Genomic DNA, 23,007 nt, shown 5'->3' on the forward strand with positions numbered 1-23,007 from the left:
AGATGTGTATTGTAAATTGTAGCAATTTTCAGTATTTATGTTGACATACTTAAAAAATGGAAGAGTTGGCACTGGTCCTGAGGATGACATAATGGGTTGTAATGGAGTACCAGGAGAAAATGATAATGGGAAGCGACTGAAAGATATGTGTCAGGAAAGGAGGGTATGCATTTGTAACTCATATTTGAAACACAAAGATGCATATAAATGTACATGGTATAGAGGGAACGGGGATCGTGTTGAAAGGAGCCTGATTGATTACGTGCTCGGAGAGGGGTCGGTGCTGGGAATGGTTGCTGATATGAGGGCCGTGAGAGGACGATATGGAGGTCTGTCAGATCATGTGATTGTGGTATGCACGATCAAGCTGAGAGGAGTGAGGTGGACCAGGAGAGAGAGGTGCAGTCAGGGAGAAGGACTGAAAGTCTAGAAGCCGAGGATCAGAGAAATGGCAGATGAATACAGGACCAAAGTAAGGGAGGAGTTTGAATCAGTGAATTGGAATGAAATGGATCTGGACAACCTGTGGAATGCATATAGGGATTGTTTAGTTAGAAATGCTGAAGCGGTGTGCGGTGTGGCAAGAGTAACAACGAAGAAGAAAGGTATGGCATAGTTGGATGATGAGGTTAAGAGAGCAGTGGAGGAAAAGAGGAAGAAGTGGCTGGAGTGGTTACAGGACAGGGGTTCAATGGAAATAAGAAATGAGTATGTTGAGAGCAAGAAGCATGTAAAGAGACTAATGAAGAGGAAAAAGAAGGAGGTAAATAATGATCTAGGAAGAAAAATGAATGCAAACAACTCTGAAAATAGGAAGTTATTCTGGAAAGAGGTGCAGAAACGTAGAAGTGAAAGCAGAAAGAAATGTGATGGTGTGAAGGATGTAGGTGGTAGATTATTAACCCATGGGGCTGAAGAAAGGACCAGATGGAAAGAATATTTTGAAAGCCTGATGAATGGGAATAGAGAGAGAGCAGAGTGGCTCTAAACATGATTGGTATTAGGGGTGTGCAGAGAAGGAATGCAGTGCCAGGAAATGTGACACACAGGTGATGAGCATTGTGAAGCAGCTGAAAAATGGGAAAGCAGCTGGAGTTGATGAGGTGTATGCAGAGATGATTAAGTGTAGTGGAGAGAGCAGAATGAAGTGCTTGTTGGAGATACTGTATGTAAGAAGGCATGGATGAGTGAAGCTTTGCCAGTAGAGTGGAAAAAGGCTGTGATTGTACCCCTGTACGAAAATAAAGGTGAGCAAAGTGAGTGCAAGAATTTTCATGGCATAAGTTTATTGAGTGTGGCAGGGAAGGTATATGGAAGAATTATCGTAGAGAAAGTAAGAGATAGAAGTCCTAGCCAGTGATGAACAGGGTGGCTTTAGGAGTGGCAGAGGATGTGTGGATCAAATATATGCAGTGAGACAGGTAGCAGAGAGGGCTTGTGAGAAGGACCGTAAGGTGTTTATGGCATTCGTGGATCTGGAAGAAGCATACGACAAAGTGGACAGGGAAGGATTGTGGATAATTTTGTGCATGTACAGTGTAGATGGTAAGCTGCTAGGTGCCGTCAAGAGTTTTTGTGATGGTTGTGAAACATGTGTAAGGGTTAATGGGCATCTAAGTGAATGGTTCTGAAACATGTGTAAGGGTTAATGGGCATCTAAGTGAATGGTTCTGAAACATGTGTAAGGGTTAATGGGCATCTAAGTGAATGGTTCTGAAACATGTGTAAGGGTTAATGGGCATCTAAGTGAATGGTTCACGATCGGTGTGGGCATGCAACAAGGTTGTGTGATGTCCCCATGGTTGTTCAATATCTATATGGATGGGGTGATGAGATAAGTAAGAACATGAGTAATAGAGAGGGGGATGGAGTTGGTAATGAATGGTGATGGATGGAATACTTTATCTCAAATTTGTTGTATGCTGATGATGCAGTACTGCTTGCAAATATCGGACAAGAATTTGGTAGACTAGTGCAGAGATTTACTGATGTCTGTGAGCATCGTGCCTTGAGAATAAATGTAGAGAAGAGTAAAGTGATGGTTATTGAGAGAGAAGGTGACTTCCAGTGCGATGGTACAGTGAATGGAGAGAGACTGGAATTGGTAAGAGAGTTCAAATACTTGGGTACAGTGATACAGAGGAAAATGTGCAAAGAAGTGGACAGTAGAGTGATACAAGGAAGGAAAGTAGCTGGTTCTATGAAGGCCTTGATAAGAAACAGAGGCTTGAGTGTTGCAGCTGCGCGATGCTTACATGAAAGAGTGTTAGTGTCAACTTCAACATATGGATGTGAGACGATGGGGTGGCATGAAAATGAAAAGTCAAGAGTGAGAGCAGTGGAGATGGGACTGCTGAGGAACGTACTGTATGTGGAATACAGAGAGTGGATAAGATACGAAATGTGATTTGTGAAAGATGTGGCGTGAGGAAGTCTGTGGACACCAGAATCGAAGAGAGTGTATTAAGATGGTATGGTCTTGTGGAGAGAATAGATTACAACAGAGTGGCGAAAAAGGTGTATCTGAGCGAGTTTGAAGGAGGGAGGAGACGAGGTAGGCCAAGGAGAAGGTGGAGGGATATGGTGGATGAGTGTGTGAGGAAGAGAGGTTTGGAAGTTGGTGAGGCTAGGGAACAGACAAGAGATCGAGGTGGCTGGATGAATAATATGAGAAGTGCATGATCAGGGATTTGGCACCCCTTTTTAATGTGACAGCGTCCAGATTGACTCTATTGGATTCATTTATGTGAGGCTACAGAACGTGGTGAATGTTTTTGGCATATCCGATAGAGCTAGGTGTCTGGGGGCTTGAATGATGAGTGAATGGAAGCATGGCCCATTGGATTGGGCAGATTTGGGCTGTCTGGACATTGCTACTCCTCACCGTGCCCAAGGGTGGGAAAGGAGGTCCGGATGATGATGATGATAATTATAAAAAAATTAGTCATATGCCTAGCATTTAAGTTTGGTTGGTCCCCTCAGATACTTACTGTGGCCCTCTGATGTTTCATTTTTCCATGTGAGCCCCTGTATATATGGCATGATTCCCTTGGGGTTGCCATATGGCCCACATTGAGAAATCCCTGGTCTAGTAGATAAAGGTACTTTAATTGAATGTCACCTATATGGGCTTATACATCAGGATGGGTTGGTTGGGGTTATTGTTTTATGTAATAGATAGATCATGATCTGTCTTTGGGGTTTGTAAAGAGCTTTTATTGTATTTTAAACTTATTTCAAAATTGTCATGCCCCTTATCCATACATGAGATAAAATGTCAATGATGATGATGATGATGATGAATCTAACATTTTCCATAATCTAAACTCCAAATGTCTAACATGCAGCATGGCAGAGAGTGACAGTTTGGATGCTGAGTCAGGGTTTGAGGACCAGGAGCAGAGTGACCGTGAGACCAGCGTTATTCGTTTTGTGTCTAGGTTCGTCGACAAAGTATGCACAGAGGGAGGTGTTACAGGTAAGCTAAGCAGAAGTAACACTTGGTACCCTTTGAGTGTTATACCAGGCCTGTAATTGCAACATTTCCATCGTCAGTGCTTACTTGTAACCACAGAATAAAACAAGAACATGATGCTGGCACTGAAGAAGTTCCATGAAAAGGATATTTTGCCATTGAGCTGCGTGAAATAAGTCGCAAAAGGATGAAAGTCAGGGACAGGTTAAGGTGAATTAATGCTGTTCATGTTTGCTATTTAGTTTGTAAAATTTAGAATACTGTTTCATTGCACTTGTACTGTATATCTCAACAAGTCAGCATTATATGTATTGGAAGAAATACAGCCTGTGATGTGTTAGCACAGTAGTTCTCAATCTTTTTTCAGTGATGGTGCCCTAAACTCATGTAGTCCTTTCTGTGGCACCCTTTTTTTTTTGTAACCCCCCCCCACCTCCACCCCACATAAATTTACTTTTACAACAGAGTGCCTGTTTTACAAATTACCGGTGCTCAAAACAAAATAAACATACATGCCCAAATAAGAAACATAAAACCCATCAGAAGAATGAGAGTAACTTATAAGTCAAATACAAGCTAATGTAAGAATAGACATAATTAACATTAATTATTAAATAGCAAAACAAACAGAAACTAACCTGAACTATTACACTTATTTAGTGAGATACATGGGCTTGATGTGACTGACAAATCCTTTTGAAGTTAGGTTGAATAGTGGACAAACGTACATGCATTTCATCTTCAGCCATTTGTAATCTTTCCATCTTGTTAGTTTTAATGTTTGTTTGCACAGAATATCCCACCTCACACAGGTAAGATGTGGAAAACTGCATGAGATTTATCAGAGTTTTTTTTCACAAATTGAGGATACTCATTTTTAATCTGAATTCAGAACTCATCAAGAGGCATTTGCACATGCATTAATTTTAAATTATAATCATTACATATTTCAACTAACTGCTCTTCTTCTGTGAGAGTGAGCTGAGACTAGGTTGCTACTGATGCAATAAATGGGTTTCTCATCCAGTCACATTTTTCAGTACATATGTTTGGAAAGTACAGTAGTACCGAATTTGCTTTTCTAGTACATCAAGATGGCCAGAAATAAGGAGTATGCTCTCTTTGTTCCTTGATGCTGCTGCAAACGGGAACATGTCCATATTGCCTTCCTTTACACTGCCAACCCACAATTGTAGTTTTTCAATCAGAGCATTGATTTTGTCAGTGGAATTTAAGATAGTTTTGGTTTAACCTTGCATGTTGGAATTTACCTTGTTTAAATGTTCAATTATGTGTACTAAGACAACTTTGCAGACCAAGTGTGGTCTGCCAGTAACTCATGAAATACCTCTTGTTGCTGAAGAGTGAAAAAAAGTAAGCATCTCATCCTTCAGTTCATACACTCGTGGCATTTCTTTGCCTCTTGGCAGCCATACTACCGCCATGTAGAAGACGACGTGTTTTGCCTCAACTTCTTTGCAAGGCTTATCGAACAGATGTGATTTATGCGGCCTACTTTTTATAAAGTTCACCATTTTTACAACTCTCTCTAGTACAGACTTCGAATAATTGCCAGTTGTCTTAGCAACTAGTGCATCATGATGGAAAAAACATTGTGCCATGACATTACTGTTTGTTTTATTCATTTGTGACATAAATCCTTTAATTGAGCCAACCATTGCAGAAGCTGCCTGTACAAATTCCAACACATGATTTCCATGGCAGACCAATAGATTTCAAGTACAGTACTCACTTAATGTAGTGAAAATATCATTGCATGTTGTTGTTTCCTCAAGGTCCTTATAACAAAAAACTGGTGTACTATTTTAACATCATTGAAGTACTGTAGAGAATGAATGCCAGTAGTTGGGCCTTCCCTCCAGTATCAGTCGACTCATCTACTTGAAGTGCAAACGTTTCACTTTTCTTTATAGAGCCACATGCAGTTTCCTCAGTGACCACTATATCATGAATCCGCCTGGTGATGATACTATCCTAGATAGGAATTTTCTTCACTTCTTTTTCTGCTTCACTTCCAAACATTGTGTTTACTAGGGCACTTTAAGCAGAGAGAATCAGGGTTTTGAATATTGTATGAGGCTTCATACTTTTAGTGATTAATTGTGCAACTAAGTAGCTGGCCTCATGTGTATTACTAGAAACCTTGTTTTAGAGAGCATCACACTCTGTTGTTTTTGCTCATTTACAAGTCATTCAAAGTAAGCTTGAGGCTTGTTAGCAAGATGACTGTGTTTCAAAGATAGATGTCTCTTTAGTTTGCTGGGTACCTTGGCCTCATTGGCCAATTTATCACCACAAATAACACATACTGACATAGGATTAACTTTATCGCTACCTCAAGTGAATCCCAGATCTGGATAACTGTCCAAATAGGAATGATTTTTCTTATTTTTTCTAATCAAAGTTGATTTGTTTGTTGTGGGAACTGCTATTTCTTTTTCACTCATGCTACTACCTTTGATCTCCCTCTTCATTCTCATCACTATCTCCATGTTTTCTCTTCTTGATGACAGACTTATCCATTTTAAGTTTAAGGACATAGTACTGTTTGAGACAGTTGCACTAAATTAGCAGTAGCAATGAATAACACAGGTGCTTGTTGCGTAATGTCTCACAGAGAAATCAACATATCAGCTGACGAAAACCAATCATGTACTGGACAGAGGGCAAAAACAAAGAAAATTTTGTTATGTTAAGGAATTCCTGTTATATTCTATTGGCTATTATCGCTATCTATTTGTCTACAGGTATACCTCGATGTACGATACCCCTAGATGCAATACCATGGCTTAGCGATGGGAGTAGATATACCATACCCCAGTTTAACAATGAGTTTTTATTTATTTATTTTTTTTTTACTGATTTTGAATCGAAGAGAGTGTACTGAGAGGGTATGGTCATGTGGAGAGAATAGATAACAGTAGAGTGGTGAAAAAGGTATATCTGAGCAAATTTGAAGGAGGGAGGAGGTGAGGTAGGCCAAGGAGAAGGTGGATGAATACGGTGGATGAGTGTGTGAGGAAGAGAGGTTTGGAAGTCGGTGAGGTTAGGGAACTGACAAGAGATCAAGGTGGCAGGATGAATATTGTGAGGAGAAGTGCATTATCAGGAATTTGGCACCCATTTAACGTGACAGCGTCTAGATTGACACTATCGGATACATTTATGTAAAGCTACAGAACGTGGTGAATGTTTTTGGCATATCAGATAGAGCTGGGATTTCGGGGGCTTGAATGATGAGTGAATGGAAGCGTGGCCTATTGGAGTGGGTAGATTTGTGCTGTCTGGACATTGCTACTCCTCACCCTGCCCTAGGGTGGGAAAGGAAGTCTGGTTGATGATGATGATGATGATGATGAAAATTTACTGATCTTTCCTGAAAAAAAAAAAAAGAACTATTATTAATACAAAGTATTAATAAGAGGAGCATGTGGAGTGACATGGAGGGACAGGTTGACGAATGAAGAAGTGAAGGAACGTTGTGGGGTAGATGTGGATGTGGTTGAAAAGATTAGGAGAAATACACTGAGGTGGTTTGGACATGTGGAGAGGATGGAGAGTGAAAGACTGACTAAGAGGGTGTATGTGGGTGAGGTGGAGGGAGGGAGAGGGAGGGGTAGACCGAGGATGAGGTGGAGGGATGGAGTTGAGAGGTATATGAGGGAGGGGGGGGTGAGTTGGGGGGAGGGGAGTCAAATGGTGGGTGACAGAGTGACTTGGAGGCGTTTTGTCTGCGGCCACCCTTTGCGGGATTAGGGCGTCGGGCTATAGATAGATAGATAGATATACAGTAATAGGCAAGGAAACTCACATGGAAGGCTGGAGTGAGATGTTTTATGGAAGGGATGGGGGTGTAATTTCTGAGGCAGGTGGTAAGGCTAACTCATCATGCATATTCCTCATGCTTCCTACTGTTGATTCAGAATCTTAAACATTTTACAAATTTCAAAATTCTTAGCACCCTGCCTCCTCTTCACCACAATTTTTCTTTTCAAATCATTGTCATACACTCACTTCTTAACGCCTGCACTGTAGTCACATTTCACTTTCCCCTTACCTTTCTGACTTGGCAGTTCCAACCTTATACTGTCACTTCTTTCACCCAGAGGACCACCTCCCAAACCTCCAGAGCAGCAGGAAGCCATTTCACGAGAGTTAAACCAGAAACACGAGTGGCAAGGCACAGGAAAAAAGAGAGGCACAGGGAGCAAGTTTAAACACAGCGCACAGAGCATAGCGGGTCCGTGGCAATGTCGGCGAACAAGTGATGATCACTTTCCGTGCGCGCGGTGTGTTTACATTTTCTCGCCAGGAACAGAGGGTTTTTATGCACCAAACCTGGAGTTTGGGAATATATTCAGGTGACCACTAACTGTGAAACCACGAATGAAGATGTCGCTAAACTTAGGGCTTTACCATACATTCTCCTCGTCAATCTCTCGCTCTCCATCCTCTCCACATGGCCAAACTACCTCAATGTATTTCTCTTAATGCTTTCTATCACATCCACATCCACATTACAATGTTCCTTCACATCCCCATTTGTCAGTCTGTCTCTCCTTGTAACTCCACATGCTTCTCTCAAATAACTCATTTCCACTGCTCTCACTTTTGGTTTGTGTTCCTCCAACAGATTCCAAGTTTCACTTCCGTGCACTAGAGTTGGTATCACAGTACTGTCTTGCAGCAACTATTTTACTGCCATGCACACTTCCCTGTTTCTTATCACAGCTGTCAAAGAACCAGCAACTTCGCTTCTTTGTTGTACTTTTTCAAGTGCTTCACCCTCCAAACTTCCAACCTTACACGTCACACTACCCAAGTACTTAAATGCACTCGCATTTTCCATTTCCTCATCATCCATCACAGTACAACCAGTTACTTCATGTCTCTCAAAGATCATAACTTTACTCTTCCCTACATTTACTTTTAGATTCCGTTTTTTACGCACACTTTCAAACTCATTCACCAAGCCTTGCAGTTTCTCTTCATCTTCACATAACAACACAGTTTCATCTGCAAACAACAGCACAAAGAGTTTCCTAATTTTGCCCTCACTCATTAGGGATGCTCCAGCATCCACTGCCCTGCCTTGTGTCTCTTATAACCTGCCGCATCCTGTTGACGTAAATATGCACCCGGACGTTTTGTCACTGTGACTCCTATTGACGTTTATAAACATGCTGCAATTGCAAGGTCACTCATTTGCACATTTTTCAAATTTCACACCTGATTTTTTGGAACACATATACGGGACACCTTTCTCTACCCGAGGTTAGGCAGGGACAATGCCTTACCCTGCATGCCTCCCCCCCCCCCACCCACATGTCGTTGTCTCAGCAACTTACCTGTTACCAGCGACCTGGCCAGTAAAGACACGTTGCGCCACGGTACGAAATTCAAGGTGAGAGTGGTTCCCCAATCGATGACAATGTGGAGGACAAAGTTTACGTGGCGTTAGAGGAAGAAACGTGCAGAAGTGATGAGGAGGTAATGTTGCCAAAGAGGGTGCGGTATGTTGATGTGTTTGGTGAGTGAAACAATGCTTATATCGCCTATATTACTGTGTGAAAACAAATATACTCTTGTACTACATATAAATTCGTACCGATTAAATAAAGGAATAGTTAGCCCTCCCATAGAAAACGTCTCCTATGGAGCCTGGTTCAGGAGAACACAGTACCAGGTGAGGGTAGGGTCACCTGTATCAGGCATTTCTAAACTCAGATGAGCACTTTCTCTCTGAATTTTCGATGTTTTTCATAAAAAACAAAGGTTTTAGCCCCCCCCCCAAAAAAAAAAAGTTTCAAAAATCTGCTGGGATTGGGGGGGATCATTGGTGAAAAATCTGCCTGGATGCAGCAGGATAATCCCATCCATATACAGATTGAACAACCATGGAAACATAACACATCCCTGTTTCAGTCCAAGTTTCGGATAGAAAAATTCATTCAGTTCACTATCCACACACGCTGCAGCCTTAGCCCCCTTGTACATACTCATCACGGCATTCATCAACTTCCCATTTACTTCATATATTCTTAATTTTTTCCATTATCTCAGTAATTACCGGTAATTAATAAGTGTATCCTGTATCAGTACAAGTATGCAAGAGGGGACATCTCTTTGAGAAAAATATTACAGTACAACCACTGGTAAATATGTCTCTTTAGTGGTAGTTAATTATACGTTACCACAGATACCATTCAACAAAACTGTGTGGCGTTGAGATGATCAGGCCAAGGCAAAACTACTGACAAATCATGTGGCACCCTTAGGCACTGTCATTGGCACCCTGTTCGAGAACCACTGTGCTAGCATTAAACTTATCCTTTTGAATATACAGTAGCTCTCAGAATCCATTAAAATGAGGATGATTTGATGGGTTAAGGATTGTGTGGGTAAAGTTGAAAGTTGGAATACAAATGTGGGCGATTGTGTGTGTGTATGCGCCAACGCAAGATCGTGCTAGAAGAGTGAGAGAAGAGTTCTGGACAAATGTAGAAGTGTGCATGGAAAAGTTTGGAAGGAATGAGAGCCTGTTTTTGATTGGTGATATGAATGGTAAAGTTGGGAATGTGAAGGTGGATGGAATAGTTGGTGAGTGGGGTGTGCCTGCTGAGATAGATGAGAATGGGAGTGCGTTAGTGGACATTTGTGCTGGGAGGGGGTTGGTGATAGCCAATACCCTCTTCAGGCATAAAATGATCCACAGGTATACATGGTGAGTGATGAGAAGGGTGGGTGGTGAACTGAATGAAAGGAAGGCAATGATTGATTATGTGTGTGTGAATGAAAGAATGCGAAGATGTGTAATGGATGCAAGAGCTCATAGAGGTTGGGGGAGTGTACTTTCTGACCACTACTTGGTGGTGGCCAGAATTAGAATTCAAGTAAGATGGAGGAATAGAAGAAGGGAAAGACGAGGGGAAGGAGTAGTTGCAAGGAGAGTGGAAAGGTTACAAGAGGATGAGAAAAAGGCAGAGTATAAGAGAGAAGTGGAGGAACGATTGGGCAGATATGAATTGGAGCAGATGGGAGACGTGGAAGGTGTGTGTAGGATATTTACAGAAATATGTGCAGCATGTGATGTGGTGTGTGGAAGGAAGAGAAGACGGAGGGGGGTGTAAGGAACAGCGTGGTGGACTGAAGAGGTGAGACAGGCTGTGGCACAAAAGAAGAAAGCATACAATGAATGGATGAGAAATAGGGGCGTGGAAGAAGTTGAGAGGCGGAAGAGAGAGTTATATGTAGAAAGAAAGAGAGAGGTGAAAAGATTAGTAAGAGAGAGTAAGAAGAGAGTGGATGAGGAATTTGGAAGGAATTTGAGTGTAATGTGGAGGGACTGTAAGAAAATGTTCTGGAAAGAGGTGAAAAGAGTAAGACAGGGTGGAAGTGAAGTTAGCAGGGGAGTGAAAGATAAAAATGGTAGATTACTAGTGGAGAAGGGAGAAAAAGTGAGCAGATGGAGAGAACACTTTAAGGAATTGTTGAACATAGAGGATGGAAGTAATGCGAGTATAAGTGGCTGGGGAATGGCTGGGAGAAGGAGGGAGGTGAGAAGACAGGAAGAAATCAGTAGGATAGAAGTTGTGGAAGCAATGAAGAAAGTTAAATTGGGGAAAGCCCCAGGAATTGATGGAGTGTGTGGTGAAATGCTGAAGCATGGGGGAGAGATAGTAGTAGAAAGAATGTGGACGATGTGCAGATTGGCCTGGGAGGAAGGTAGAGTCCCGGAGGATTGGAAGTCAGGTATAATTATTCCCTTGTACAAAGGAAAAGGGGAAAAAGAAGTGTGTGGTAATCATAGGGGCATTTGTCTTCTTAATATAATAGGAAAAGTGTATGGTAGGATACTTATTGACAGAGTTAGAGAAAGAACAGAGAAATTAGTTATAGAAGAACAGGGAGGCTTTAGGAAGGGAAGAGGTTGTGTAGATCAGATATTCATTCTTAGATCTTTAGTGGAAAAATTTCTAGAGAAGGGAAAGAAGTTGTATGCAGCTTTCATAGATTTGGAGAAAGCATATGACAGGGTGGATAGACGAGGATTGTGGAAAGTGTGAAGAATATATGGAGTAGATGGGAAGTTGTTGAATGCTGTGAAGAGCATGTACGATGGTGCGAAGGCTGCAGTGCGTGTGGATGGTGAACTAAGTGAATTTTTCTCTTTGAAAGTTGGGTTGAAACAGGGATGTGTCATGTCTCCATGGTTGTTCAATCTTTACATGGATGGGGTAATAAAAGAGGTACAAGGTAGGGTAGTGGATGTTGGAGTGGCCCTGGTGAGAGAGGATAGTGTTTGGACACTCCCTGTACTGTTGTTTGCAGATAATACTGTGTTGTTGAGTGAAGACGAAGGGGAGCTGCAAGGCTTGGTGGATGAGTTTGGGAGAGTGTGTAAGAAACGGAATCTAAAGGTGAATGTAGGGAAGAGTAAAGTGATGGTCTTTGAGAGAGGTGAAGTCCCCTCCCTGTAAAACAATTAACTCTAAGCCCTTGGCCACCCCGTTTGGGATACATGGCGTCTGGCAATGGATGGATGGATGGAAGTCAGTGAATGTACAGCGAGGTTGGATGGTGAGGAATTGGAAAATGTGAGTACATTTAAGTACTTGGGTAGTGTGATGAGTAAGGATGGAGGTTTGGAGGGTGAAGTGCATGAAAGGGTACAGCAGGGAAGAAAGGTTGCTGGTTCTTTGAAAGCAGTGAAAAGAAACAGTGAAATGAGCATGGAAGTGAAAAAGTTACTACATGACAGTATTGTGATACCAACTCTAACGTATGGAAGTGAAGCTTGGACGTTGTTGGAAGGACACAAGTCAAGAGTGAGAGCAGTGGAAATGAGTTGTTTAAGAGGAGCCTGTGGAGTCACATGGAGAGACAGGCTGACGAATGAGGATATAAAGGAGCGTTGTGGTGTTGATGTGGATGTGATAGGAAGCGTTATGAGGAACACACTGAGGTGGTTTGGCCATGTGGAGAGGATGGAGGGTGAAAGACTGACGAAGAAATTGTATGTGAATGAGGTGGAGGGGGGAAGAGGGAGGGGGAGGCCGAGGATAAGATGGAGGAGTGGGGTGGAGAGGTATACGAGAGAGGGGGGGGTGAGTTGGGAGCAGGGCAGTGAGATGGCGGGGAACAGGGCGACTTGGAGGCGATTTGTTTGTGGCCACCCCAAACGGGATTGAGGCGTCTGGCAATAGATAGATAGATAGATAGATAGATAGATTTGATTCACTGTCTGTGATGAGATAAAGATGTATTTTGGGATGACCTGGTACATGTTGTTGGGGATATGAGTTTTAATAACACATGAACAGTGTTAAGTGATGAATTATGGTATTTTAGGTGTATGGATGAACACAAACCTTTTGCAGAGCAATATTCTAATAATAACTTTTGCTGTATTAATGTCAGATACAGTACTTAGGTTTATTTTTTTTCATGTAGTTTTAGATTCTTATTATATTATTGTGTACAAAAGGCTATGTATGTGAGTGCATGCACCCAGATGAGAGTGAATGGAGATTTGTGTGAAGAGTTTTCTGTGAATGCTGGCATGCATCAGGGATCAGTCTTGAGCTTCTTTTGTCATGGTGCTTGAAGTTCTCTCACATAACTTCAGAAATGGACTCCCATGGGAGTTGTTATATGTTGATGACTTTGTGTTAATTGCAGAGAATGAAAGGGAGATGGAGAAAAGATTTAGGAAATGGAGAGATGGAATGGGGCACAAGGGCTTGAGAGTAAATGTAGATAAAACATCCATCATCCGATCCTCTGTCGCCCCATGAGGAGTGTAGGAACTCGTGGCTAGGCAAGCTGGTCCTGACATTTAAGATGAGAGTGACCAGCCTCACTCATCCCTGAGTGGCATTACGTGAGCAATAAACCCCAATCACCCTCCGGATATAAACCTATGCAGGCTTAATCTGATTAGAGCACCTTAATTACCCACTAAACCACCAGCTGCCATAATTTGGTATTATGGTTACCACCCACCACAGGAAATAGTTTCCTGGTGTACAGGAAACCATTTGGCTTGTCACTCAGTGTAGAGTTACCCATAGGCAGAAGAAGAGGAAAGAATGAAGGAAAGAAAGACAGAAGAGGGAGTGTAAAGTCACCCGCAGGCAGAAGAAAGAGGAAAGAGTGAAGGAAAGAAAGACAGAAGAGGAAGGATGGAATAGAGGAAAGGGCAGACACCCAAAGGAGCACTACATTGAGTGAGTGGATGGTGAGCACCCCCACCTGCCACTTGCAGATAAAATGAAAGTGATGATATCTAAAGCTGGTGGCAGTACTGTCAAAGCAGAGGGAGAGTGGCCATGTGCAGTTTGTCACAAGGATGTGGGAAGAAACTCCATCTTGTGCAGTATTTATGATTAGTGGGTGCATAAGAGATGTAGTAGTATTAGAGGTAGACTGCGAAATAACGCAATTTCATGTGTATGGCGTGACAGGAAGTGCATGTAGAGATTGTTAGGTGTAAAAGGATTGATTTTTGCTCTGTTATTTTGGGTACATGTTATTTGCTGGCGGTGGGGCTGGAGCTAGCTCTGTGGCAAGGGTAAGGAGTGGTTGAAGGAGGTTTAGGGACCTGTTGCTTTTCCTTGCATTTAGAGGGCTGTCTCTCCATGCTAAGGGCTCTTTTATATGCAGCCTGTGCTAGGAGTGTAATGGTGTATGGTAGTGAGACCTGGGCAGTAAGGGAAAAGGATATTTGTAGGTTCAGACATACAGAACTGACAATGATTAAATGTATGTGTAGTGTGTCCTTGAATGCGAGGCCTTTGAAAGCTATGTTTATGATTGAAGAGTTGAGAAAAAGGATGGGACTGGGGTATATCGATGTTGTGCTGAGGAGGGGTAAATTGAGATGGTTTGGGTATGTGGAGAGGATGGAGGATGACAGTTGGGTGCAGAAAGTGAGAAGTGTGAACTTCAGGGCGTAAAGTTGTGAGAGGCAGATGAAAAAGACCTGGGACGAGGTCAAAGTGTGACCTCAAGGATAAGGAACTGAATAGGGAGACTGCCAGAGATTGAGCAGCATGAAGAACCACTATTAGATGACCAAGGCCGATGCATGCAAGCATGTTGGAGCCTTTATAAATGATACTAATGAATGAAATGAGATGTACATTTTGTAGTATCATTATGACTGTACACATTCTACTGCTGTACAACATTTTCTCCTTTTGTTAAACAAACGGTGTGTAAATATTGGGGCATTTGACTTCTTAGTGTAATACCAAAAGTATATGGTAGGACACTTATTGACAGAGGAATTAGTTGGAGAAGAACAGGGAGGTTTCAGATAGGGAAGAGGTTCTGTACATCAGATTTTTATAATGAGATGTTCAGTGGAAAAGTTTCTAGAGAAGGGAAAGAATTGTATGCTGCCTTCAAGGTTTTGGAGAAAGCATACAGCCAACTGGATAGACAAGGATTGTGGAAAATATTAAAGGTATATGGAGTAAATGAGAAGCTGTGGAATGCAGTAAGAGTATGTATCAGGGTGCTAGGGCTGTAGTGCATGTGGATGGTGAACTGAGTGAATTTTTCTAACTGAATGTTGAACTGAAACAAGGATGTGCTATGTTACCATGGTTGTTCGGTTTGTATATACTCGTAGATGGAGTTATAAAAGAGATACAAGGTAGGGCAGTAGATGTTGGAGTGGCCCTAATGAGGGAGGATGGCATTTGGAAACTTCTTGTTTTGTTGTTTACAGATGATACTGTATTGTTAAGTGAAAACAAAGGGGAGCAGCAAGGATTGGTGAATGAGTTTGGGAGAGTATGCTTGAAACAGTCTAAAGGTGGATGTAGGGAAGAGTAAAGTTGTGGTCTTTGAGAGAAATGAAGTCACAGAATGTTCAGTGAGATGGATAGTGAGGAAATGGAAAATGTGAGTGCAAGTACTTGGGTTGTGTGATGAGTAAGGATGGGAGTTTAGAGGATGAAGTGCTTGAAAGGGTACAGTAGGAAAGAAAGGTTGCTGGTTCATTGAAAACAGTGATAAGAAATAGGGAAGTGAGCATGGAAGTTAAAAAATCGCTTCATGATTGTATTGTGATCTCCACTCTGACGTATGGAAGCGAAGCTTGGACTTTGTTGGAAGGACACAAGTCAAGTGTGAGAGCAATGGAAATGAGTTATTTGGGAGGAGCATGTGGAGTTACATGGAGAGACAGGCTGACAAATGAGGAAGTGAAAGAGCGTTGTGGTGTGGATGCAGATGTGATAGGAAGCATTAGGAAAAATACATAGAGGTGATTTGGCCATTTTGGAAGGATGGAGAGTGAGAGACTAACTAGGAGGGTGTATTTGAGTGAGGTAGGAGGGGGAGAGGGAAGGGGACATTGAGGATGAGATGAAGGGCTGGAGTAGAGAGGTATACAAGAGAGGGGGATGTAAGTTGGGGGGAGGGCAGCGAAGTGACAGGGGACAGGGCATCGTGAAGGCGATTTATTTGTGGCCATCTCTTAGGGGACTAAGGCATCTGGCTACAGATAGATGGATAGACATTTGAAGTCAAGACAGACAACTCAAATTTCTTTTTTTTTGTCAACAGAGGAACACATAAAGTCACTACATCAAATGATCCCAGGTGTCGTAGCCATGCATGTGGAGATGCTTGATGCTGTGTATAAGGAATCAAAGCGCCTCCCACCCATACAGAAGGTAAGACCAGAGCTGGAGGATGTGGATGAGCTGCATGGTGGATAGTGAGGGACAGTAAACAGGAAGTAGCTAGTAGGGATACATGAGGGAGAAGAAGCAAGTAGTTTTTTGTTCAAGATGTTTTTTCCATTTGATATTACTGGATACAGTAAACTGGAAATAGCTGGTAGGATTACATCTGGGAGAAGAAGCAAGTAGTTTGTTTGTTCAAAATGTTTTTTCCATTTGATGTTATCAGATACATTTATGTGAAGCTACAGAATGTTGTGAATGTTTTTGGCGTATCAGATAGAGCCAGGATTCCGGGGGCTTGAATGATGAATGAATGGAAGCGTAGCCCATTGGATTTGGCAGACTGGGGCTGCCTGGATGATGCTACTTCTCACTTTGCTGTAGGGTGGGAAAGTAGGTCTGGATGATGATGATGATGTTATGAAGTGAAGGGGGGAGAAATCGGTTGAATGGAAAACATGAGGGTTAGGGCAGAACACAAGGTATGAGTGAGGAAGTAGCCAAAATGTGTTTTGGATATACCAGGTGTAATTCTAGTTACTTGAACAGTATAGATATCCATCCATCCATCCATCATCCAATCCTACGTTGTCCCATGAAGAACGTAGGAGCCCGGGGCTAGGCAAGTTGGTCTTGACATTTAAGATGAGAGTGACCAGCCTCACTCATCCCTGATTGGCATTACATGAGCAGTCAAACCCAACCATTCCTTGGATATAAACCTTCACCGGCTCAATTCGATTGGAGTGCAATGATTACCCACTAAACCACCAGGCTCCAATATTTGGTTATATGGTTACCACCCAGCATAGTAAATGGTTTCCTGGTGTACAGGAAACCATTTGGCTTGTCACTCAGTGTAGAGTCACCCACAGGCAGAAGGAAGAGGAAAGAATGAAAGAAAAAAAGACAGAAGAGGGAGTGTAAAGTCACTCGTAGGCAGAAGGACGAGGAAAGAATGAAGGAAAGAAAGACAGAAGAGGATGGAAGGAAAGAAGGATGGAGGAGAGGAAATGGCAGACACCTGAGAGCAGGTATACATCGAGTGAGTGGATGGTGAGCGCCCCACCTACAAATAATAAGAGTAGTGGAAGACATTTCTTGGGAAAAGAATGATTAATGGTAGTCAGGTTAGTTTAACCAAAATGAAACTGAGTAAATACTGAGTGGTAATATTAGTAGTGAATTCAGTTGGTAGGAGCAAGAAGTTTTTATTAAAATATTATATGACAGGATTATGCTATTAGCATTACTGGGACTTCTTAACTATATCCTCGCTTTAGTTATAATTATTACAAATTCAAGCCAATTGTTAGTAATACATCTCAGTTGTGTTCTTACAGTAGTTGTACTGTAATTAATAGTAATTATACAGGGCTCTTGTTTGGCAGGCCAGAGCTCGCAAATGCGAGTATTTTTTCTCTTCGGCAAACAAATTTTACATGCAAGTCGCCTTTTGGCGAGGAGAAAATACATCCAAACCCAGTAAACTACAAAATAAGTAAATCTCATATAAATAAACAATAAAGCTCATTGTGATCGATTATTAAGTCTTTCCTTGTCGCCATTGTGAATGTTTAAAACCTCATTATATGATTCTAATCATCACAGTGTGTAAATTTATTGCTTGTAAAATGTATCGGCTTGTTGTCAGTTTGGCTGCTTAAAATTTATTTGGCTCGTAAATTTGAAACCTTAGGAGCCAAATGGCTCGCAACCATTGGCAGTTAGCAAGAGCCCTGTTATATATTCTTGTTAAATTATTTCTTATGTGCAGAGTAAAGAATTGTAACAAAAGTGGTACACATTGATACTAAATTGTAAAATGTCTAATGGATAGCATGAGTATGCTGCCCTTTGCAGTAGATTTGTACTGTGCTGTAAGTGAATGAAGCATGGATTGACAGTTGCTGATAATCTGGTGAAAAGAAATACTTTCAGCTCACGTTAATCTCTCCTTGGATCCCTTTCCTAGTCAAACATTTACATCCGCCGTGATGCATACAAGCAAAACCCTGATGGCACATATGAACCAGATCCAAGGTACACAGAGATTTTATATGGGCAGGTGAGTTAGGTTGCGCCCAGATTCGTTTGCTTCTTGTGGAGTTGCAGTGGATCCCTGGTATTCTGTTGGGAGATAATTATGTATAGAGATTGGGGCTATACATGTACGGTACTGTATTTTATATGTGACGGTTTAACAGTGTCCTTGTTTTTTTGTGTCTGGATATTAATGTCTCATTTAATCTTTATGTGGGTCTTATGTGTTTTCTCACTGATTTTGTCTCTTTACATTTAGAGAATATTGTAGGTGCTTCATAAGTAATGCAGAACTTTTCATGGGGAAGTTGATGTTTGTAGCCAAGTGATTAATAGTGTTGTTAGCAAGGATTACAGGAATTTGTAGATCACCTTTACTTAATACATACAGTGGATATCTAACATATGCCGGTTCTAGTAACAGTACAGATACCCCATTGTTTGTTTCATGCCATGTTGTTATGTTTTATCTCGTAGATCAGTGAGTACCTACCAGTTAAATGAGAATGCAGAAAAGAATGACAATGATAAAGCAGTGGTTCTACTTCATTTTATATTTGTACTGGTTTTCCTTGTTACTGACCAAATATTGTATCGTATCATATCATTTATAAAGGTGCCAACATGCTGGGATGTGTTGGTTATGGTCACGTAATGGCGGCTTTCCATGCTGCTCAGTCTCTGCCAGTCTCCCAGTTTAATCCCTTATCCCTGAGGTCACACTCTGGGCATCGTCCTAGGTCTTTTTAAGTCTGCCTCTCGCAACCCAACTCACAATGTGCCCGCAGCATTCACACTTCTCATTTTCTGTGCCCAAATGTCATCCTTCCCGTTCTCCACATGCCCAAACCTTCTCAATCTACCCTTATTCATCAGAACACCAATACACTTTAGTCCATCCTTCCACTGAACTCTCCAATCATAAACCTAGCACTGCTGGGCCTCTCATTCAAGGATGCATGACACATCCATCAAATTATTGTCATTTCTGCACATTTGAGCTGATGAGTATCCTTTTCCTTTACTACCCAGGTCACACTACCATTCAGCATTACACTCCTAATAGATGCTGCACGCAAAGATCCCTTAGCATGGAGCAAAAGCCCTCCCAGTGTCAGGAGAGGCAACAGCTCACTCAACTTCCTCCAACCAATCCCTACCCAAGCCACAGAGCTAGCTCCAGCCCCACCTCTGGCACATTACATGTCCCCCCAAAAACAAAACTCTTCCACACGCTCAAGAGGCTTACCAGCAGGATCAGTCCTTTTTTGCCTGACACTCTCTACATGCTCTCGCCGACACACCACAAACAGGAAATCAGTGCTATCTTGCAGCCTGCCTCTAATACTGCTACATCTTATATGCACCCACTTATCACAAATACTGCATAGATGGAGTTACTTCCCACACCCTTTTAGCAAACTGCACCTGACCTCTCTCCTTCAGCTTTACCAGACCCACCTCCAGCCCAAGATATCAGTTTTGTTTCATCCACATTTACTCTCAAACCTTTGTGCCCCATTCTGTCTCCACTCCCTAAATCTTTCCTTTGCCTCCCCAACATTCTCTGCAACCAACACCAAATCATTTTACAACATCCTCCCTTGGGAGTCCATTTCTGAAGTCTCGTGAGAGAACTTCAGTCATCATGACACAGTAAGGAGCTCAAGACTGACCCCTGATGCACTCCAACATTCATGGAAAACTCATCACTCAAATCACCATTCACTCACCTGGTTGCAAGCACCCTCATTCATAACCATAGCCACTACCTAGCCACTTCTTGATCCTAAGCATTCTCAAACAAAGTACAGCTCCCTTTTCTTTCCTATATCATTATCATCATCACCATCATCATGTAATCCTGTGTTGCCCCATGAGGAGCACAGGAGGCTGGGACTAGGCAAGTTGGTCCTGACATTTAAGATGAGAGTGACCAGCCTCACTCATCCATGAGTGGCATTACGTGAGCAATAAACCCCAACCATCCCTTGCATATAAACCTGCACAGTCTCAGTCTGTTGTAGCGCTGTAATTACCCACTAAGCCACCAGGTGCCATAGTTTGGTTATATGGTTGCTACGTAGTGTAGTAAATAGTTTCCTGGTGTACAGGAAACCAGTTGGCCTGTCACACAGTGTAGAGTCACCCATAGGCAGAAGGAAGAGGAAAGAATGAAGGAAAGAAAGACAGAAGAGGAAGGAAAGAAAGAAGGAAGGAAGAGAGGAAAGGGCAGTCACCTGAGAGCAGCACTATATATTTTTCATAAAGCTGTCAGACAGTGAATATGGCATTAATGGTCCCTTTTCCAGGCATAAGCCCAAACTGTATCTTATTAGTAATTACTTTTCCTTAATCTTTTCCTCTAGGACTCCCTCCATTACCTTTATTATCAGATGCAGATGTTTTATACATCATCATCATCTAATCCTGTGTTGCCCCATGAGGAATGTAGGAGCCCAGGTCTAGGCAAGTTGGTACTGACATTTGTGATGAGAGTGACCAGCCTCACTTATCCCTGATGGGCATTACATGAGCAATATCCCCAACCACCCCGTGGATATACACCTACATAAGCTTAATCCAGCTGAAGCACCTTAATTACCCACTAAACACCAGGCACCATAGTTTGGTTATATGGTCATCGTCCAGCATAGTAAATGGTTTCCTGGTGTACAGGAAACCATTTGTTGTGTCACTCAGTGTAGAGTCACCCATAGGGAGAAGAAAGAGGGAAGAATGAAGGAAAGAAATACAGAAGAGGAAGGAAGGAAAAGAGGAAACGGCAGTCACCCGAGAGCAGCATCACATCGAGTGAGTGGATGGTGAACGCCCCCACCTACCACATTGTTTTATGCCTCTATAATTTCCTCTTTCCATGGCATTACCCTTTCCCTTGTACACATTTAATCACACTCTTCAGCCAGTCATCAGGGACGACACACTCATATATAATCATACAACCATATCCCATTATCCAGCGCATCGATAACAATTGCCTTGCTAGACCAAACACAGGAAATATGGGAATGTTTCCACAATCTGAACAGTTTGAATGTCCGTCGCTTCGTTAGTCTGACACCCCGCCTGTCCCTAGGTTTGAAGTGAGGCTTTCCTGGTCCTCCCGTCCTCCCTCCATCCCCTCTCTTCTTCCCCTACCCCCGTCCCTCCTCCATCCCCACCACACTCAGCACTGCCAGACATGTCTCCCTCCCTGTGCCCCTGCCCTCCCCCATCCCTGGTTGTCTCCCTCTCCATCACCCCACCCTCCCCCCACCCCTGCTTGCCTCCCATGTGTGTGTGTGTGTGTGAGTGGTGAGTGAATGAGTGAGAAAGTTAGTGATTGAGTGAGTGAGCAAGAGTGGTGAGTGAGTGAGAGTGAATGAGTGAGTGAGACTAGGAGGATGGTTAGTAAAGCAATTCGGCTTTCTTGTCTCCTTCCCTGTCTCCCCCACCCTCCCCCATCCCTACTTGTCTCTCTCCCCCATCCCTGCTTGTCTCCCTCCCCATCCCTACATGGTGCACTGCCAGGCATGTCTCCCTCCCTGTTCCCTTGCCCTCTCCCAACCCTGGTTGTCTCCCTCTCCATCCCTCCACCCTGCCCTGCCCCCACTTGTCTCCCATATGTGTGTGTGTGTGTGTGTGTGTGTGAGAGTGAGTGAGTGAGTGAGATGGGGAGACTAGTAGAGCAGGTGGTTTTCTTGTCTCCATCCCTGCCCCCCTACCCTCTCTCCCTCCCCCCCACCCCTGCTTGTCTCCCTCCCCATCCCCCCTGCCCTGCCCTACCCATCCCCCCTGCCCTCCCGTACCCCTGCTTGGTGCACTCCCAGTTGCCTGCCTGGTTGTGAACGTCTGACAGTTGCCCCGAAGCGGTGTTGAACCCAACACGTCCCACCACCCTACCCTCCTGCATGTGATGTTTGATGTGCCAATTTTTAGCAGTAGTATTGTTAATGAAGATAACATTACCTATTGTGTTTCTGTGTCAGTCTCTGTTGATTGAGTAAGGTATATGAGAGTTTGGGTTTAGGTCTAGAATGCATCTGTGTGTGTGTGTGTGTGTGTGGTGAGTGAGTGAGTGAGTGAGAGTGTGAGTGACAGTGAGTGAATGAGCAAGAGTGGTGAGTGAGTGAGTGAGAGAGTGAGTGAGTGAATGAGTGAGAGTGAGTGAGACTAGGGGGGTGGTTAGTAAAGCATTTAGGCTTTTTTGTCTCCTTCCCTGTCCCCCCACCCCCACCACCCCTGCTTGTCTCTCTCCCCCATCCCTGCTTGTCTTCCTCCCCATCCCCCCACCCTCCCCCATCCCTACATGGTGCACTGCCAGGCATGTCTCTCTCCCTGTCCCTCTGCCCTCCCTCACCCCTGGTTGTCTCCCTGTCCATCCCTCCACCCTGCCCTGCCCCCACTTGTCTCCCATATGTGTGTGTGTGTGTGTGTGTGTGTGAGAGTGAGTGAGTGAGTGAGATGGGGGGACTAGTAGAGCAGGTGGTTTTCTTGTCTCCATCCCTGCCCCCCTACCCTCTCTCCCTCCCCCACCCCTGCTTGTCTCCCTCCCCATCCCCCCTGCCCTCCCGTACCCCTGCATGGTGCACTCCCAGTTGCCTGGCTGGTTGTGAACGCCTGACTGTTGCCCTGAAGCGGTGTTGAACCCCACACGTCCCACCACCCTACCCTCCTGCATGTGATGTTTGATGTGCCAATTTTTAGCAGTAGTATTGTTAATGAAGATAACATTACCTATTGTGTTTCTGTGTCAGTCTCTGTTGA

At 43.2% G+C, this 23,007-nt stretch overlaps 1 protein-coding gene across 1 annotated transcript in view; it reads left to right on the forward strand.

Moving 5' to 3' along the window:
* The window catches only part of Sbf (SET domain binding factor), a 219,984-nt gene that overhangs the window by 84,885 nt on the left and 112,092 nt on the right, over window positions 1-23,007 (forward strand). Inside the window, exons 19-20 of the mRNA XM_080268179.1 lie at window positions 3,348-3,478; window positions 16,076-16,185. Of these exons, the coding sequence (XP_080124305.1) occupies window positions 3,348-3,478; window positions 16,076-16,185 (241 nt within the window). The remainder of the gene's footprint in view (window positions 1-3,347; window positions 3,479-16,075; window positions 16,186-23,007) is intronic.

Source organism: Coenobita brevimanus, chromosome 26 (assembly GCF_032717465.1).
Source record: "Coenobita brevimanus isolate Jiangsu-jjx chromosome 26, ASM3271746v2, whole genome shotgun sequence".
NCBI classification, from domain to species: Eukaryota; Metazoa; Arthropoda; class Malacostraca; order Decapoda; family Coenobitidae; genus Coenobita; species Coenobita brevimanus.